Source organism: Balaenoptera physalus (assembly GCF_965194825.1).
Source record: "Balaenoptera physalus genome assembly, chromosome: 5".
Classification (NCBI taxonomy): Eukaryota; Metazoa; Chordata; class Mammalia; order Artiodactyla; family Balaenopteridae; genus Balaenoptera; species Balaenoptera physalus.
This window is the reverse complement of record NC_138884.1, coordinates 8316969-8331744: the sequence shown is the minus strand read 5'-3', so window position 1 is coordinate 8331744 and position 14776 is coordinate 8316969. Positions and strand designations below refer to the sequence as shown.

The window sequence follows — 14776 nt, the reverse complement described above, 5'->3', positions numbered from 1 at the left end:
GTTAGTGAAATAATGAGTAAAACCTGATTCTTATTTACTTCATTTATAACAATAAGACTTCATGAATATTGAGTGAAGTCACTTAAAGTGACTCATATGTTGAAATTTATTGAATTACTTTAATAGGAATTTCAAAATCTGAAGGTAAATAACTCAATTTTCAGAATTGTTTTAATACTTGAGTGGAAATCCATTTAAAAAGATTTTTCAAATACAGTGTCATTCAAGTGAGTGATACCAGGTAAAGAAACTGCTTAGCTTGTAAGTTTTTCAAATTTCCTGTTTAGGTGTTTTAGTCATCATAGCGTTTCATGTACATTTTTAAAAGCAAGGGTTTTGCTTAGCAAAAAGGCCTACAAGAATCCTGATGCTGTATGTAGCCTACCAAGGACTATGTTTCATGCTTATCTGATTGCCTTTTATTTATTGTGAGAGAGAAGTGGGCATGCCCTATCGAAAGGGAAGCTGACGTGGTCTCCAAATGAATGCATATGGGTGTCTCAGCGTTCTGAGTCCCCTTCTCAGCAGACCTGGATTCCTAGTCCTTTGCTACATCGGAAGGAACATTCTGCATAAAAGGGTTAGACTGATCTGACATATCACGGAAATACTGAAGTGGGCACAGAGAATAAGGAACCTGGGAAAGAAACACTAACTTCAGCTTTTGTCAGAGAAGGATAAAAGATTAAAAACCAACTTATTCTCAAGAATAAGAACCATCTTCGGGCTTCCCTGGTGGCACAGTGGTTGAGAATCCGCCTGCCAATGCAGGGGACATGGGTTCGAGCCCTGGTCCGGGAAGATCCCACATGCCGCGGAGCAACTAAGCCCGTGCGCCACAACTACTGAGCTTGTGCTCTAGAGCCCATGAGTCACAACTACTGAGCCCGTGTGCCGCAACTACTGAAGCCCACGCGCCCAGAGCCCACGCTCTGCAACGAGAGAAGCCACTGCAATGAGAAGCCCACGCACTGCAACGAAGAGTAGCCCCCGCTCACCGCAACTAGAGAAAGCCCACATGCAGCAACGAAGACCCAACACAGCCAAAAAATAAATAAAAAAAAAAAAAAAAAAAAAAAGAACCATCTTCACACGTTGCTTATCTTTGAGTTGCAGAAATGTTCTGTGGTGATGCAAACACAGTGGTGAAAAAGCATCAGATTAATAAAGATTTAATTAAACTCTTACATATCTGGTAATGGCTACAAGATAAAATTGATTTGCATTTCACTCTTTTTTAGTTATAAATCCTAAATATAGGTAGGAGCAAGACTCCAGAGGTCAACTTACCAACAATTATACACTGAGACTATCATGCCTCTACCCAATGAAGTTTCTTGTAGAGTTGACAGATATTTTGGTAGGTATGAATGAAAGTGCAATTATATAAAAAGTTCATGTTAAATGGCAACATGACTTTTCTGTAAGTTTCAAATCATTAAGTTACTCCTTAATCTAATCCATATAGGTATTTGACCAAAATTTTAATACTACATATGGAATGCCAGTATATATAAAGGAGAGACTCCAGGTCTCTGCCTAAGTGGATTCATCAGACTTGTGCTGCCTTTGTTTCTCCTTCAACACGCTTAGCGCCAGTGCTCTGAGAGATCTGGTTCTGCATTCCAGAACCATCCACTTAACTCTCCGCAGATCCCGGGAATGCACAGACTTTTGGAGGCTGGAATTGAAGCTGACTGAGGAACTCTTTATGATAATTAAATTACTTTCCAATTCTTATTGTGTGTTTCAGGAAAAGAAACTCCAGGAATGGTTTCTTTTGATATTTTTTATTTCCCCAGATCAATAGAATTTTCCACGCAAGAACTTCGGCATTGCACACAAATCAGTTTTTTTGTTTTGGTTGCTTCTTAATTGTCAAGTTTCATGCATGCCTCAGAACTCTCCAAATTTTCTGTTAAGACATAAAATCAAACACTTTTACTTTCTAAAATGGTAAATTTTGTGCTGAAATATAATATAAGAATACCACAGAATACTATTTGAAAGTGATTTCAAATTTCTGAAAAAAAAAGGGATGTAAAATATTGTATGTGTTTCCTTAATTTAGCTCAAGAAAAGAACTTAATATTTGAAAGAAAAAGAATTTTATGGATTAAGACTAGACACTAGAAGTTAGTTGATTTGAAATATTTTTCCTTCAGTATTATTGCTAAGGCACTAATTTCTGTGACTTTCTCTTTTTACGCAATGGAAATTCTAATATTTTCCACAGATTTGCCACATAGGAAAACAAAGAGTATATATAAGATATTGGGGGAGAGGCAATATTTATCTTCGTAAATAGTGTTACTTATCAGAAGAATTGGCTCTAGTGAACCTAAACAGGTAGAGAGAGCAATTACATTCAGTTCTCAATGACTTTTCTGTAAGATAAGTATACACAGTATTAAAAGATTGTTCCAAATCAGGACCAGTGGGTTCAATGACCACTGGTGATATTTGTATTACTGCCTAAGAAAAGCAAGGAGTTGAAAAGACACCTGAAAAATATTTATGCGATCCCAAGTCTTCGTAACAGTACAAGACTGAGGATGGTGGGGAGAGTCTTTAAAAGGTATTGAACAGGAGCTGAGCATGGCGCCTAGACTGGGGATGGTATTACAGGCCTGAAAAACTGCCCATGACACATGCCCCAAGCTCATACGTATCACATAAATAACTCTGCCAAGGATGCTAAAACACAAGTATGTGTCTAAACCAGAACCTGATGCTCTGTTCAAAGGCCTTCTCTTAAATGGTTGACTTAAGTCCTAAAGAGACTAGAACAGAGCAGGATGAAAAACAGACCTATATTCTTGGGCAGCTGAGAATGTGCATGTTTATGTAAAATGTACTTTTTAAAGAGGTATGAATTTGGCGGTCAGGATTAAGAGATCTAGAGTTTCCATTATCCAAGTAAAGCGAGTCTAGTTCATGACATTTGAGAATCAGTGTCAAGGAAGAAAGAGCACAGAGCACACTGGTCAGCTCTGAATTTATCCTCTAGTTTTGGCTTTAAAAAAAGGCCCAAGTGCTTAGTTTTAACTTGTAATCAAAAGAAAAATGTAGAGAAAGAAAGGAAAACAGGAGAGAAAGGAAGAAAAAGAAAGGCATGAAGGAAGGAAAGAAGGAAGGGAGAAAGAAAGGAAAATTAAAATACCAGATGAATACTAGGTTTATCCTCTGGAAAATATGCATTTCTTTCTCTCAACCCCTTATAATAGTTATAAAAGTCTTTGACACACCATTTAGTATGTCCCCTAGTGTTGTCCAGGGAATAATAACATTCATTCCAATCAATAGCTTATTTGTTAAAAGTAGTTTTAAGAAATATTTAATGAAAACTCTGAGATGTAAACAAAGAAAACTGAAAATTATTAATATATAACCAACTATCCCAGAGGGTAGGACTTACTCTCATTTCTCTTCCCTTCATTTTCAGTCCTCAAAAATTTCTGGAAAATGTTCTTTAGTTCATGCAAAGAATTTTGTATCAACTGTAACCTTATGGCTTCACTAGGGATTCCAAGAACAAAGTTTGAGCTATGATTCCTATTGGTTTGTGTGTGCTAATCTAAGATCCAACAACTTTTTTCTTATATATTTTTGCATCCTATACATACACATTTATATTTTAAAAGGCACATCTGGGTGAAGCCAAGTGGGCTCCAAGCCTCTTAACCCAACCTAGTGGGTCAGAGTGTTCAAACAAGGCAGTTGGGCAGTGATTTTTGCCCAACTGACTTTGGGCAAAAGTCAATTCAGCTGTTGACCTGGGTTGGGTTGGATTCTTGACCTAGAAAACCTTGCCTCTATCCTTTAGGTGCAAAAGAAAAACTTCAGTAGCTGAAATGTGAGAATGTTTTCTAAATAACCAGTTTTTGACCCAAGAATACTGGAAGAAAGCCCTAGAATTCTAGAAGAAAATATACATATAAACTAAAATATATTTTCAAAAATGAGCAATTATGAATCTCTCTCTCTCTCTCTTTTTTTTTTTTTTGTATTTCTAAATCCTCTGGTCTCTGGCAATAATTCTGACTACCGAGTGACAGAATTTTAACTACCCATAAGGAAGTGTAGTTATCAAGACTTCCAGGAAGATGTCACTGATGTAGGGTCTCACCTGTATCATAGGCTGGGCCCTGGGAATAGCTTCCTGGCAGCTCCTGAATGGGATATTCAGTATCTCCAGGGATATATAATTTCAAGTAATATAATTATTACTTGAAACTGGAGCCACAAAGGCTGTAGCTGCTGGTGGTTAGAGCTGGTTTACTGAGCAAAAGTCCCTCAACTAGGATTCAATTCCTGGGCAACTGGGTCATACAAATAAATTCTGTTACTTTTCCCAAATCCATAAAGTTGATTTTTTCCTTAGAGTTATAATTTTGTATTGGTTTATTGTACACACATACTTTTTAAAAAATGCTTGTCTCTTGACCATCTCAGATGGGAAACCATAGTTTATGTGGTCTTTAGGGACAACCAGTATTCCTCATACTACATCATTTTTACTATCTACAAATTGTAGTTTGGATAGAGCTTATGGAGCTGAGAGGATCTATCTGTAGCCATGACATTTAATTATCTATTCCAAATGAAACTCTGCTTCTACTGTAAGAAAGTATCTGATTTTTATAATTCTTATGTAAAATATACAGATCTGTAGCTCAAGAATTTATCTCATTAATGAACTAAATATTACTTAGTGCCTAGATAAATGATTCTTTGAATATGATTTGTATTTGACAGTTTCCAGGGTTCACTTGAATGCATCATCTCACTGTATCCTCACTGTATCACCGCAATGAGAAGCGCAGGCTTCTCATTGCGGTGGCTTCTCTTGTTGCGGAGCACGGGCTCTACGTGAGCGGGCTTCAGTAGTCGTGGCTCGCAGGCTCTAGAGTGCAGGCTCAGTAGCTGTGGCGCACAGGCTTAGTTGCTCCACAGCATGTGGGATCTTCCTACACCAGGGCTCGAACCCGTGTCCCCTGCATTGGCAGGCAGATTCTTAACCACTGTGCCACCAGGGAAGCAAAGTAGTTAAGTGGTGTTACCTCCATTTTACAGGGTTGGAGATTGAGGCTTACAGATGTTTGATGATAGACCCTAAATTTCAGTTAATGAAGTTTTTGAGAAGTAAAGCAGCGTAAACCAACCAAGACAGCTAACGAAACCCATTTTGGAGTGATTTTTAAATGCTTCTGTCCTGAAAAAGTCTTTTCTTCTTTTACTAAATGTTATAAGACTGTTAGTACAATTCAGGGAATTAAAAAAAAAAAAAAAGAGCTCCCCCCAAAACAAACAAGCAAACCAGCCCTGAGGAGCAGCTGATAATAGCAAAGACCTTTTTGTCCAAAGGTGCCCACGGCACTCTATAAAATCAGCTGAATGAGCCCAGCTGTGTGGCACATCCCTTTGAAATGGCCCCATGCTGTTTCTTGTTTTGATTCCCAGGTGTGTACATAAGATGCAAGATTTCCAGACTAGGCTATTCTTATTTGCATCTCAACCCCTGAGAAAGTAAACTGTTTGTGGATCTTATTTCTCCTAAAATCTTTTGTCCTCTCTTAAACAGGAGTCAACAAACCGTATTCTTCAATTTATTGGTTTAGTGCTGGGTTTTCATTCTTATGAAATTTATTATGGTATAGCTAATCCCACCTGTTTGGTTATTTTGCCATCTTTTGAAAGTTTTCTCATACCCACCAAGCATCCTTTTCTGCATTAGAAAAATATCCGCATTTGTGGCGTTTTCTAGTATCGGGAACCAGTGGCATTGAACAGATTTACCAACCGCAGATTCAGTGGTTGTTTATTTCAGAGTTCAAGCAGAGTGGCAGCCAGGCTGCGGTCATTAGTCTATAACTCAAAGGCAGTACTGGGAGTCAAGCCTGGAATGTCTTTGTCCTCTAATCACGTATTTTACATCTCTCCAGGGAGTGGTGAGGAAGAAGTGATGTGCCCTTTCAGCTCCCACACTGTGTGTCTCATCTCCCAACTGGGCCTCTACCTCCAACTTTCTTCTTACTTAGCTCTACTTCTAATTTTTATTTTGGGGGCCACCATTCTTGGTTTGATTTTCAGCAAGCAGTGTGTGAGCAGCAGAATTTTTTTACTCTGGTCAGGGGAAATCATGTCTGGAATCCTTGTCATTTCTAAGTTCCTAAAGCAATATCTCGCTAGTTAATTTAACAAATGTTAAGTTGCTAAGAGAGTAGATCTTAAAAGTCCTCATCACAACAAAAAAATTTTTTTCTAACTATGAATGGTGACAGATATTATTAAACTTTTCATGGTGATCATTTCACAATGTGTACAAGTAGTGAATCATTATGTTGTATACCTGAAACTAATATGATGTTATATGTCAATTATACCTCAATAAAAAATGTACACCATTCGAAAAGACAAGCCTCAGAATGGGAGAAAATATTTGCAAATGAAGCAACTGACAAAAGATTAATCTCCAAAGTTTACAAGCAGCTCATGCAGCTCAATATCAAAAAAACAAACAACCCAATCCAAAAATGGGCAGAAGACCTAAACAGACATTTCTCCAAAGAAGATATACAGATTGCCAACAAACACATGAAAGAATGCTCAACATCATTAATCATTAGAGAAATTCAAATCAAAACTACAATGTGATATCATCTCACACCGGTCAGAATGGCCATCATCAAAAAATCTACAAACAATAAATGCTGGAGAGGGTGTGGAGAAAAAGGAACCCTCATACACTGTTGGTAGGAATGTAAATTGATACACCACTATGGAGAACAGTATGGAGGTTCCTTAAAAAACTAAAAATAGAACTACCATACGACCCAACAATCCCACTACTGGGCATATACCCTGAGAAAACCATAAGTCAAAAAGAGTCACATACCAAAATGTTCATTGCAGCTCTATTTACAATAGCCAGGACATGGAAGCAACCTAAGTGTCCATCATCGGATGAATGGATAAAGAAGATGTGGCACATATATACAATGGAATATTACTCAGCCATAAAAAGAAATGAAATTGAGTTATTTGTAGTGAGGTGGATGGATGTAGAGTCTGTCACACAGAGTGAAGTAAGTCAGAAAGAGAAAAACAAATACTGTATGCTAACACATATATATGGAATCTAAAAAAAAAAACAAACAAAAAAACATGGTCATGAAGAACCTAGGGGCAAGATGGAAATAAGATGCAGACCTACTAGAGAATGGACTTGAGGACACGGGGAGGGGGAAGGGTAAGCTGGGACGAAGTGAGAGAGTGGCATGGACATATATACACTACCAAACGTAAAATAGATAGCTAGTGGAAAGCAGCCGCATAGCACAGGGAGATCAGCTCTGTGCTTTGTGATCACCTGGAGGGGTGGGATAGGGGAGGGTGGGAGGGAGGGAGATGCAAGAGGGAAGAGATATGGGAACATATGTATATGTATAGCTGATTCACTTTGTTATAAAGCAGAAACTAACACACCATTGTAAAGCAATTATACTCCAATAAAAATGTTTAAAAAAATGTACATCATAAAGAAAACTGTTTCTCTAGTTAACATTTTCTAAGGTTTTTCTGTATAAGTAGCTATACAGAAATGCATTCAAGTGAAGTGAAAACATTTGCCTGTACAGATGAAAAATTAATTACTTTCAATCTTTTTCTATAAAAATCTGAAGAATACACTTTTCTATATTGGTAGTTTTCATACAGAGATTAATTCAAAATAGACAGTAAATTCATTTTATTTAAATGATTACTGTAAGCAAATGATTATAATGTTTTTTAGAATTATCCTGTATGTACAGATAGACACACTTATTTATAGATAAAGAACTTTAGTTAAACTTTGCAGTACTGTTGATATGCTATATTGGCATTTGTGTATTAAGTTCTTTAATATTTGACATGAAAATTCCAAACTCTGCCATTCAATGCTAAGTTAAACATTATTCTTTTAAAGTTTACATATCTCAACTATGGTATTTATTTTATATGCTTTAGAGATAAGGTGATGTTTTGTATGCTTTTTAAAATTTATTTTTTAATTTACACAGACTACAATTCACTTTTTTTGCTAGGTAGTTCCAAGAGCTTTGACAAATGAAAAGACAAAAGCATCACCATAATCAGGATACAGAACAAGACCCTCACTCCAAAATTTCCCTGTGGTGTTCCATGCAGGCAAAACTTCCTCCCACCATTCATACTGACACCCACTGTTCTATAGTTTTCTGTCCCTATAGTTTTCTTTTCCGAAATGTCACGTAAATGTGATCATACAGTGTGCAACATTTTAAATGCAGCTTTTTTCACTTTAGCACAGTAGCTCTCAACTGAGAACAATTTTGTCTCCCACAGAGGATATTTGGCATATTTGAAGCCATATTTGGTAGTAAAAACTGGGAGGAGTGGTGGAGGGCTACATGCTCTAGTGGAGAGAGGCCAGGGACGTTGTGAAATGTCCTAGAACACAGGGACCGCACCCACTGCAAAGACGTCTCTGGTCCACAACGTCAGTGGTGCCAAGGCTGGGCAACGCTAACTTAGCGTAATGCGTTTAAGATTCATTCATATTGCTGCATATATCAATAATTAGTCCATTCTTTTTTATTGCTGAGCAATATTCCACTGTGTGAATGTGCTATAGTCTTTATCCATTTACCTGCTAAAGGACAGTTTGGTTTCTCCCAGTTATGAGCAATTACGGAAGCTTTTGAGTGAACATAAGTACTAGGGATAGGATTGCTTGGTCATATGGTAAGCGTATGTTTAACTTTATAAGAAATTCCACACTGTTTTCCAGAGTGACTGCACCAGTTTAGTTTGCATTCTCCCCAGCAACATGCGAACATCCAGGGGTTCTGCATCTTTGGCACTGTTTGGTATTTTTATTGTTTGTTGGAATGTAGTCATTTTAGTAGGTGTTTAGTGGTATCTCATTGTGGCTTTCAGTTTGTCTGTTTTGGTTAATTTTTAGAATTTTATAATCTAATGCACATATTCTGAGATTACAGAAGTAGTATTATGTAAATGAGGCATTGAATAATTAGCACAAGGTTATCAATGCCTGTGGACCTTCACTCTGTTCTTCCTCACTGTAGAGCTGGGGGTCCTTTTACAGCATCTGTTGTAAGAGAGACCAGTTTTGCAACATTCGGATGTGCTGATCTACCAGGTCTTCTCAGGACATGCCTGGCCCAGGAGTTGAGCCAAGGAGGAGGAGAAGGGAGAAGCCATCCCCTTTTTACGTATAACTAAGGGATTATCTTCCTGAGTGGACACCTTCCTCAGAGTTCACTGGGAAGGGACAAAGTGAATTCCACAGAAGCAGCACCTGAGCGCCACACAGCAAGACTGCTTTCTTGGATGCAAGTGTTTGTAAAACATTTCCCTCTACTGGCTGGCTGCTGAAAGTACTCCTAAGAAATCATAGGAAACAATTCGCTACCTGCTCTCAAAATCTGCTCTTATGCCCACCTCTAACAACTGATTATTAAATGCTTTCTTGCATGTTTTCCTTCTTTTACAATATCCCTTTGATCAAATATTAAATTGATCCCCCTATTTCCCTCAGTTAGGTGTGACAAGAGTATTGATGCAAAGAGGATGCTATGATTTCATTTACAACGAACTTGAAATTTGCCCTCAGCAATAAGCAGCTGTAGCCCTGAATCACCCCATCAGGCTCCTGGCTTCCAGGTGGAAGGAACAGAGAGGGTGACCCCAGTCCTGCAGTGGCCATGCATTCTTAACCTGGGATACGAATCATAAGAGCCCAAGGCTCATGGTGTCCAATGGGAACATAAGAATTGCAGGAAATACCACTATGTGTAAAAACAATGAATCTGCAGGTGGCCAGCCATCTCAAGTGGCCTCTTGCTAATAGGGCCTTTCCTCGCTTTTATGAAGTGAAGGCAGAGGAGTCCAGTTTGGGATCCACACATTCTGGCATTTTACTCCCAACAGTTTAACTGGAAACCTAGGTGCCTGTGGCCTTTGGCACCCGCAGTATCACAATGTGATATTAGTTCAGCACATCCAGTAGTTCAACCACACAGCACGAGTGAACCTGGGGTGACCAAAACACCAACGCGACCCGAATTCCTAGAGAATCGGAAATGAGCACACACTGTCCTCACTGACATTCTTTAAGAGCCCACTGTTATCCTAATGCTGAACTTCCCTGGGACCAAAAGACATTTAATTTACATTCCAATTTCGGTAACTTATTTTCAAACTTAGGTCATTGCAAACAAGGCTTTAAGGGAGTCAAGAAGCCCTCAGTTGAAAATGATGTAGTTGGTACTCTGGTTTTCCATTTGTACCATCCATTCTCAATACTACTGATATTTTTACATTTTCTCAGGGTGGGAGGCTACTTTTTATTCACAAAAAGCTCAGAGTAAACAATGGTGGATGGTCTTTGCTCATGGAATTGAGGTGTAAGGGTTAATTTGGCAACTCGCCCTCACAGAACTAGCTGTGGTGCCCTCAACCTCACAGCTGGTTCTGAATGAATCCCACTCTCCACACGCACGTCTGCATGCCCCGTGCTGATTAACAGCGCGAACTGCAGTCGTGCACCAGGCCAAGACCCTGCCTCTTCCCAGCCGGGGCCTTGGGCACATTGCTCCTGGGAGTTTCCTCTCCTCAGCTCTCAAGCAGAGATGATGATTCAGTTTTACAACGTGGTCGTGAGTCTCGAACAAGGACTAAACGTGTCAAGTGCTTGGCATGAAGTAAGCACTCGAAATCATGTCATTTGCTCTGTAGATATCATCAGTTCTTGCAAATGCGTTATTTTACAGACAACTCGAATTGTGTACAAAGGGGAATAACCTTGTATCAAGTCAAATTACATGGGTAAAATCTGCACGCTCCGTATTCTGTTTTTGCCTCACTGCTCCTGACGCTGTAAGGACCATGTCTTTTGACTACTTGTTGACTCTGATTTGTAAGCCAGGTCTAGAAAAAAATGTAGGAATTTTCTTAAATGATAAATGTATTGTACTTGGTGCTGTTTGATTAGCATGGAATAATTGTGGGGTGATTTTCCTTTACAGATATCTTCAGATCAACCCTTCTTGATCGGCAGATCCATGAAACTTGCAGAGCAGAGAAATTTGTTCTAAGGTGAGAAATCTATTCACTTTATGCTCATCTGATTTCATGGTTTTTGAAATTATTCTTTTTTATTTCTATTTTTCAATGGCATTTCTTTCAAAGTCCCAGTGGTGCTGAGTGGAAACACATCCAGTGACCCTTCCTTGCCCAGGCTACTTCTTGCCAGGCTACCTCTTAAAAATGCATACCTAATCGCCTCCCCCCACCCCTACCCACCCAGCTTAAAATCATTAACTGCTGTCCCTTTGCTCCTGGGGTAAAATCAGAGATCCTGAACTTGGCCTCCAGTGCCCTGACCTCCTTTGTCCCAGCCACCCTGCCTGACCCTCTGTCATCAAACCACACTAGACGTCCGGGTAGTTCTTTGTGTCCCTTTCCATTGAACGGCCTGCCCATTCAGTGACCCCAGAGACAGAATGTGGTTCTCTTTCCTCCTCCCCTCTTGCCTTACGCTAAACTCCGTCAACCTTCAGCTTGTATGTCATTTGTCCAGAGACGTTTTTCTGGCTCTCCTCTGTGTAGTCAAATTTCCGTATTATACACACTTTGCCACTTTGTATTTCTTCCTAGCATTTATCATAGCTGTAACAAAATAGGTACGTGGTTAGATATTCACCCAACACTGTGTATGTAAGCTTTATGAGGGCAATTTTATTGATTGAAAGAGTCAACATCCGCCCAAACCAAACATTAGTTTAGTGAACGCAAACTAAACTTTCAATCAATATTTGTCAAATGCATGATTGAACGGCATATTCAGTACCACACTGTCAATGTCTAGTATATAGCAGATGCTCAACAAACGTTTGTTCAATGAATAAATGAAAATTTTGCTGTTCGGAAGGAAAAGGGGAGCTACCGCAGTGTGGAGAGAGCTGCAGGGGATTACAGTGAAAAGATCTTCTGCATGAGAGCCAGAGATCCTATCTGCGTGACCATCAGTTCACAGGGCTTTCTGGGCAGAGACTTCTGTTCACCTGGGAGTGTACAGGTCACTGCACTTGTGTCAGGGCATATGGTCTGCCGCTGTGTAACTTCAGGAAGTCACGCGTCTCCATTTCCTACTTAAGGAAGGACACAGGGCTCTTCCTGCCTCCCCACCCAATGTCACAGGTTTATGCGAGTCCGGTGAAAAATGTGAGAGTACTTTGTAAACTCCAAACAGCTCTAGATGTTTGAGTACTGAACTGTGAAAGCCTTTATAACATGTTAGGAGGAAAATCGTTAACAGTCAATCAGTTCAGAAGGGTGTAAAGCCCCTCCTCCCAATTCCTCCGTCCAGAGTTACCCACTCTTGCCAGTTTCTGTGTGTCCCTGTCCTTGTCAGTATGGTCAACAGACTGATTTATCTGTATATACATACAGATAAACGTATACATATATACATATACTTATAAACACACACACAAATACCTATGTAAACCTAAAAGTACGAACCGGATCTCACCCCGTTCAGCGGTGTTGCGCTCCCCTTGCTGCATTGTGGGCGTTTCAGCGACAATGCATGTGGAGGTTTCCCAGCCACTGCATAGGAATCCCCCTGTGTGCACCTGCTATGATGTGTCGTTTCCATGCTGGTGGATGTCTGGCTTGTTTCCATTTTCACCACTGTAAACAGGGCTTCAACAAACATCCTTGTCCAATTTGATTTCCTACCTTCTCTGCTTAAAATGATTGAATAGTTTCCTCTTTTTACACTCTGCACTTACATCTCATGCCACGTGACAGAAGCCTGGTGCTTATTTATGGTATAGCTGTAGAACCAAAGTTGTCTTTATCATGTTACCTCTAGCTGTGGGGCAGCTTCAGAATCATCTGTGGTGTAGCCTACCTGCTCTGGCAAAGTCGGGCTGTTTACTGCTTGTGAATTTCCACATCTGTCTTTTTGCCTTTACCACTTGAATGGTGGTGCCTTTACCACCCTGCTTAAACATGTTTCCTGAATCCTCTCTTTATGATTTTCCATATGTTTTTTCTTCCCTCAAGAAACAGCCCCAAATCCGCCTCCTCTCAAAAGTCTGTGTAGTCTAATTCCATGACAGTTTTCTGATGCCTTAAATGTTCTTGTTATTTTTTAAAACAAGCATTTATTGAGTGTCCATCTCACTACACTGGAAATGCATGTGGATATGAGTACCTTGTAAGATTTCTTCAGCTATTCCTTGTCTATAAACTGCCACATCTAAGTTAACGATGGGTAACAAGGGTACCATAGTCTGCCCTTCAGAGCTCTACTGTCAAATTCTATCACCATCTAAAATTTTGCCTTTGCTACAGCTAGGTGCATGGGGCTGTCTGTGAGATGGCATGATATGGCCAAGGTGGGATGAAGTGAAGAAGAAAGAGGAGTTTCTTAGCATCAGATCAGTACTAAAAGATTATGTGTTCACTGCAATGTGCAGGAATTTTGCCTCGTGAGTTTTTGAAAAGCTTGTGGTCAGGGCAGTGAGGTTTCTGATCAACAGTGACGTACACGGGTCCAGCTGTCCGGGGGAGTAACTATGGAGGCCTTTATAGGCTGTGTGCTGTGTAAGAGGTGACTGGGCCGGAGCCATAACTGGGCTGTAACAACTGCTCTTTGTGAACACTGTTTTGATCTGTTCAATGTTCCTCTACAGACAGAGCCACCTAAATTCTAGAATTCAAAAATGTACTGGGAACAAATTTTTTTTGGCCATGCAGCAAGTCTTTCCAGATCAGAGGAGGTGTCTTTTCTTCTTCTGAAGAAAGGTCATGTCTGCTACGGATCTCCAAAACAAAAAACCACAATGAGAACAAAATCAGAATAGCTTATAAGTCACTATACAAAAGAGTCTTACTTCAACATAATTCTGCTTCTGTGGAGCAAATAGACAGCATGTATAGGAGAAATGCCAAAAGAGTATTTTATTAACAACAGCAAAGCATCAACCTAGCAGACAGCGGTCTCCCTAACCGCAGCAGGCTGGTAGTTACAGAGTCACGAACAGTTTCACCCTACAGACAGCAGATTACAGACACAAACCAAAGAACAGTCAGAACAACCACAGCATAACAATAAAATAATGAAGGCAGCAGCTACGATTTCATTCTTAAAATAAGGAGGTAGTGCTTGTTTTAAATATTTCATCGTATTCTAATTTTCACAACAGCCTTGTGTGGGCAATTACTATCATACAGATGAAGTGAGCCTTGGAGCATTTATGCAGTTTGCTCACGTCACACTGTGAGCGAGTGGCAGGACAGGAGTCCATCCATTTCTCTCTAACACGTAGATTCTAACCCTTGTTTTCTACTGACCCTCCATCCAGTCTCTTCGGATGTAAGGGTGGGAAGGACCCGTCATAGGGCTTTTTGCTCACATTGACACAGCTGGACAACAGCAGCTGAAACAGCTGAAGGAATTCTTAACAAAGTTTTTGAATCTTACTAAAGGGTTTCAACATAATTTAAAACTTTTCTTAATGAGGAAGGTGGCTCACCAGCCTTGGGCTTAATTTCTCTCTCTCAAGCTCCCTGTTATCACAGGCGGAGTCACCAAGGCTCTCACCTGGCAGCTCCCACAGGGTCTGGCACGGGGAGGGAGTAGTGGGGGGGGTTGGAAGCCCCTGTTTGTCAGGAGGCTGGACACACCTTTGATGAAGGATCATTACCTACCCAGGAT

General features: G+C 39.9%; 2 protein-coding genes across 2 annotated transcripts in view; one reads left to right on the top strand and one right to left on the bottom strand.

The window, feature by feature from the left end:
* LOC309660803 (uncharacterized protein) overlaps window positions 1-14776 on the top strand; it is a 576745-nt gene that overhangs the window by 272281 nt on the left and 289688 nt on the right. The window contains exon 4 of the mRNA XM_082461931.1: window positions 11073-11142. Within this exon, the coding sequence (XP_082318057.1) occupies window positions 11073-11142 (70 nt within the window). The remainder of the gene's footprint in view (window positions 1-11072; window positions 11143-14776) is intronic.
* The window catches only part of SMIM31 (small integral membrane protein 31), a 63390-nt gene that overhangs the window by 12665 nt on the left and 35949 nt on the right, over window positions 1-14776 (bottom strand). The window lies entirely within an intron of this gene.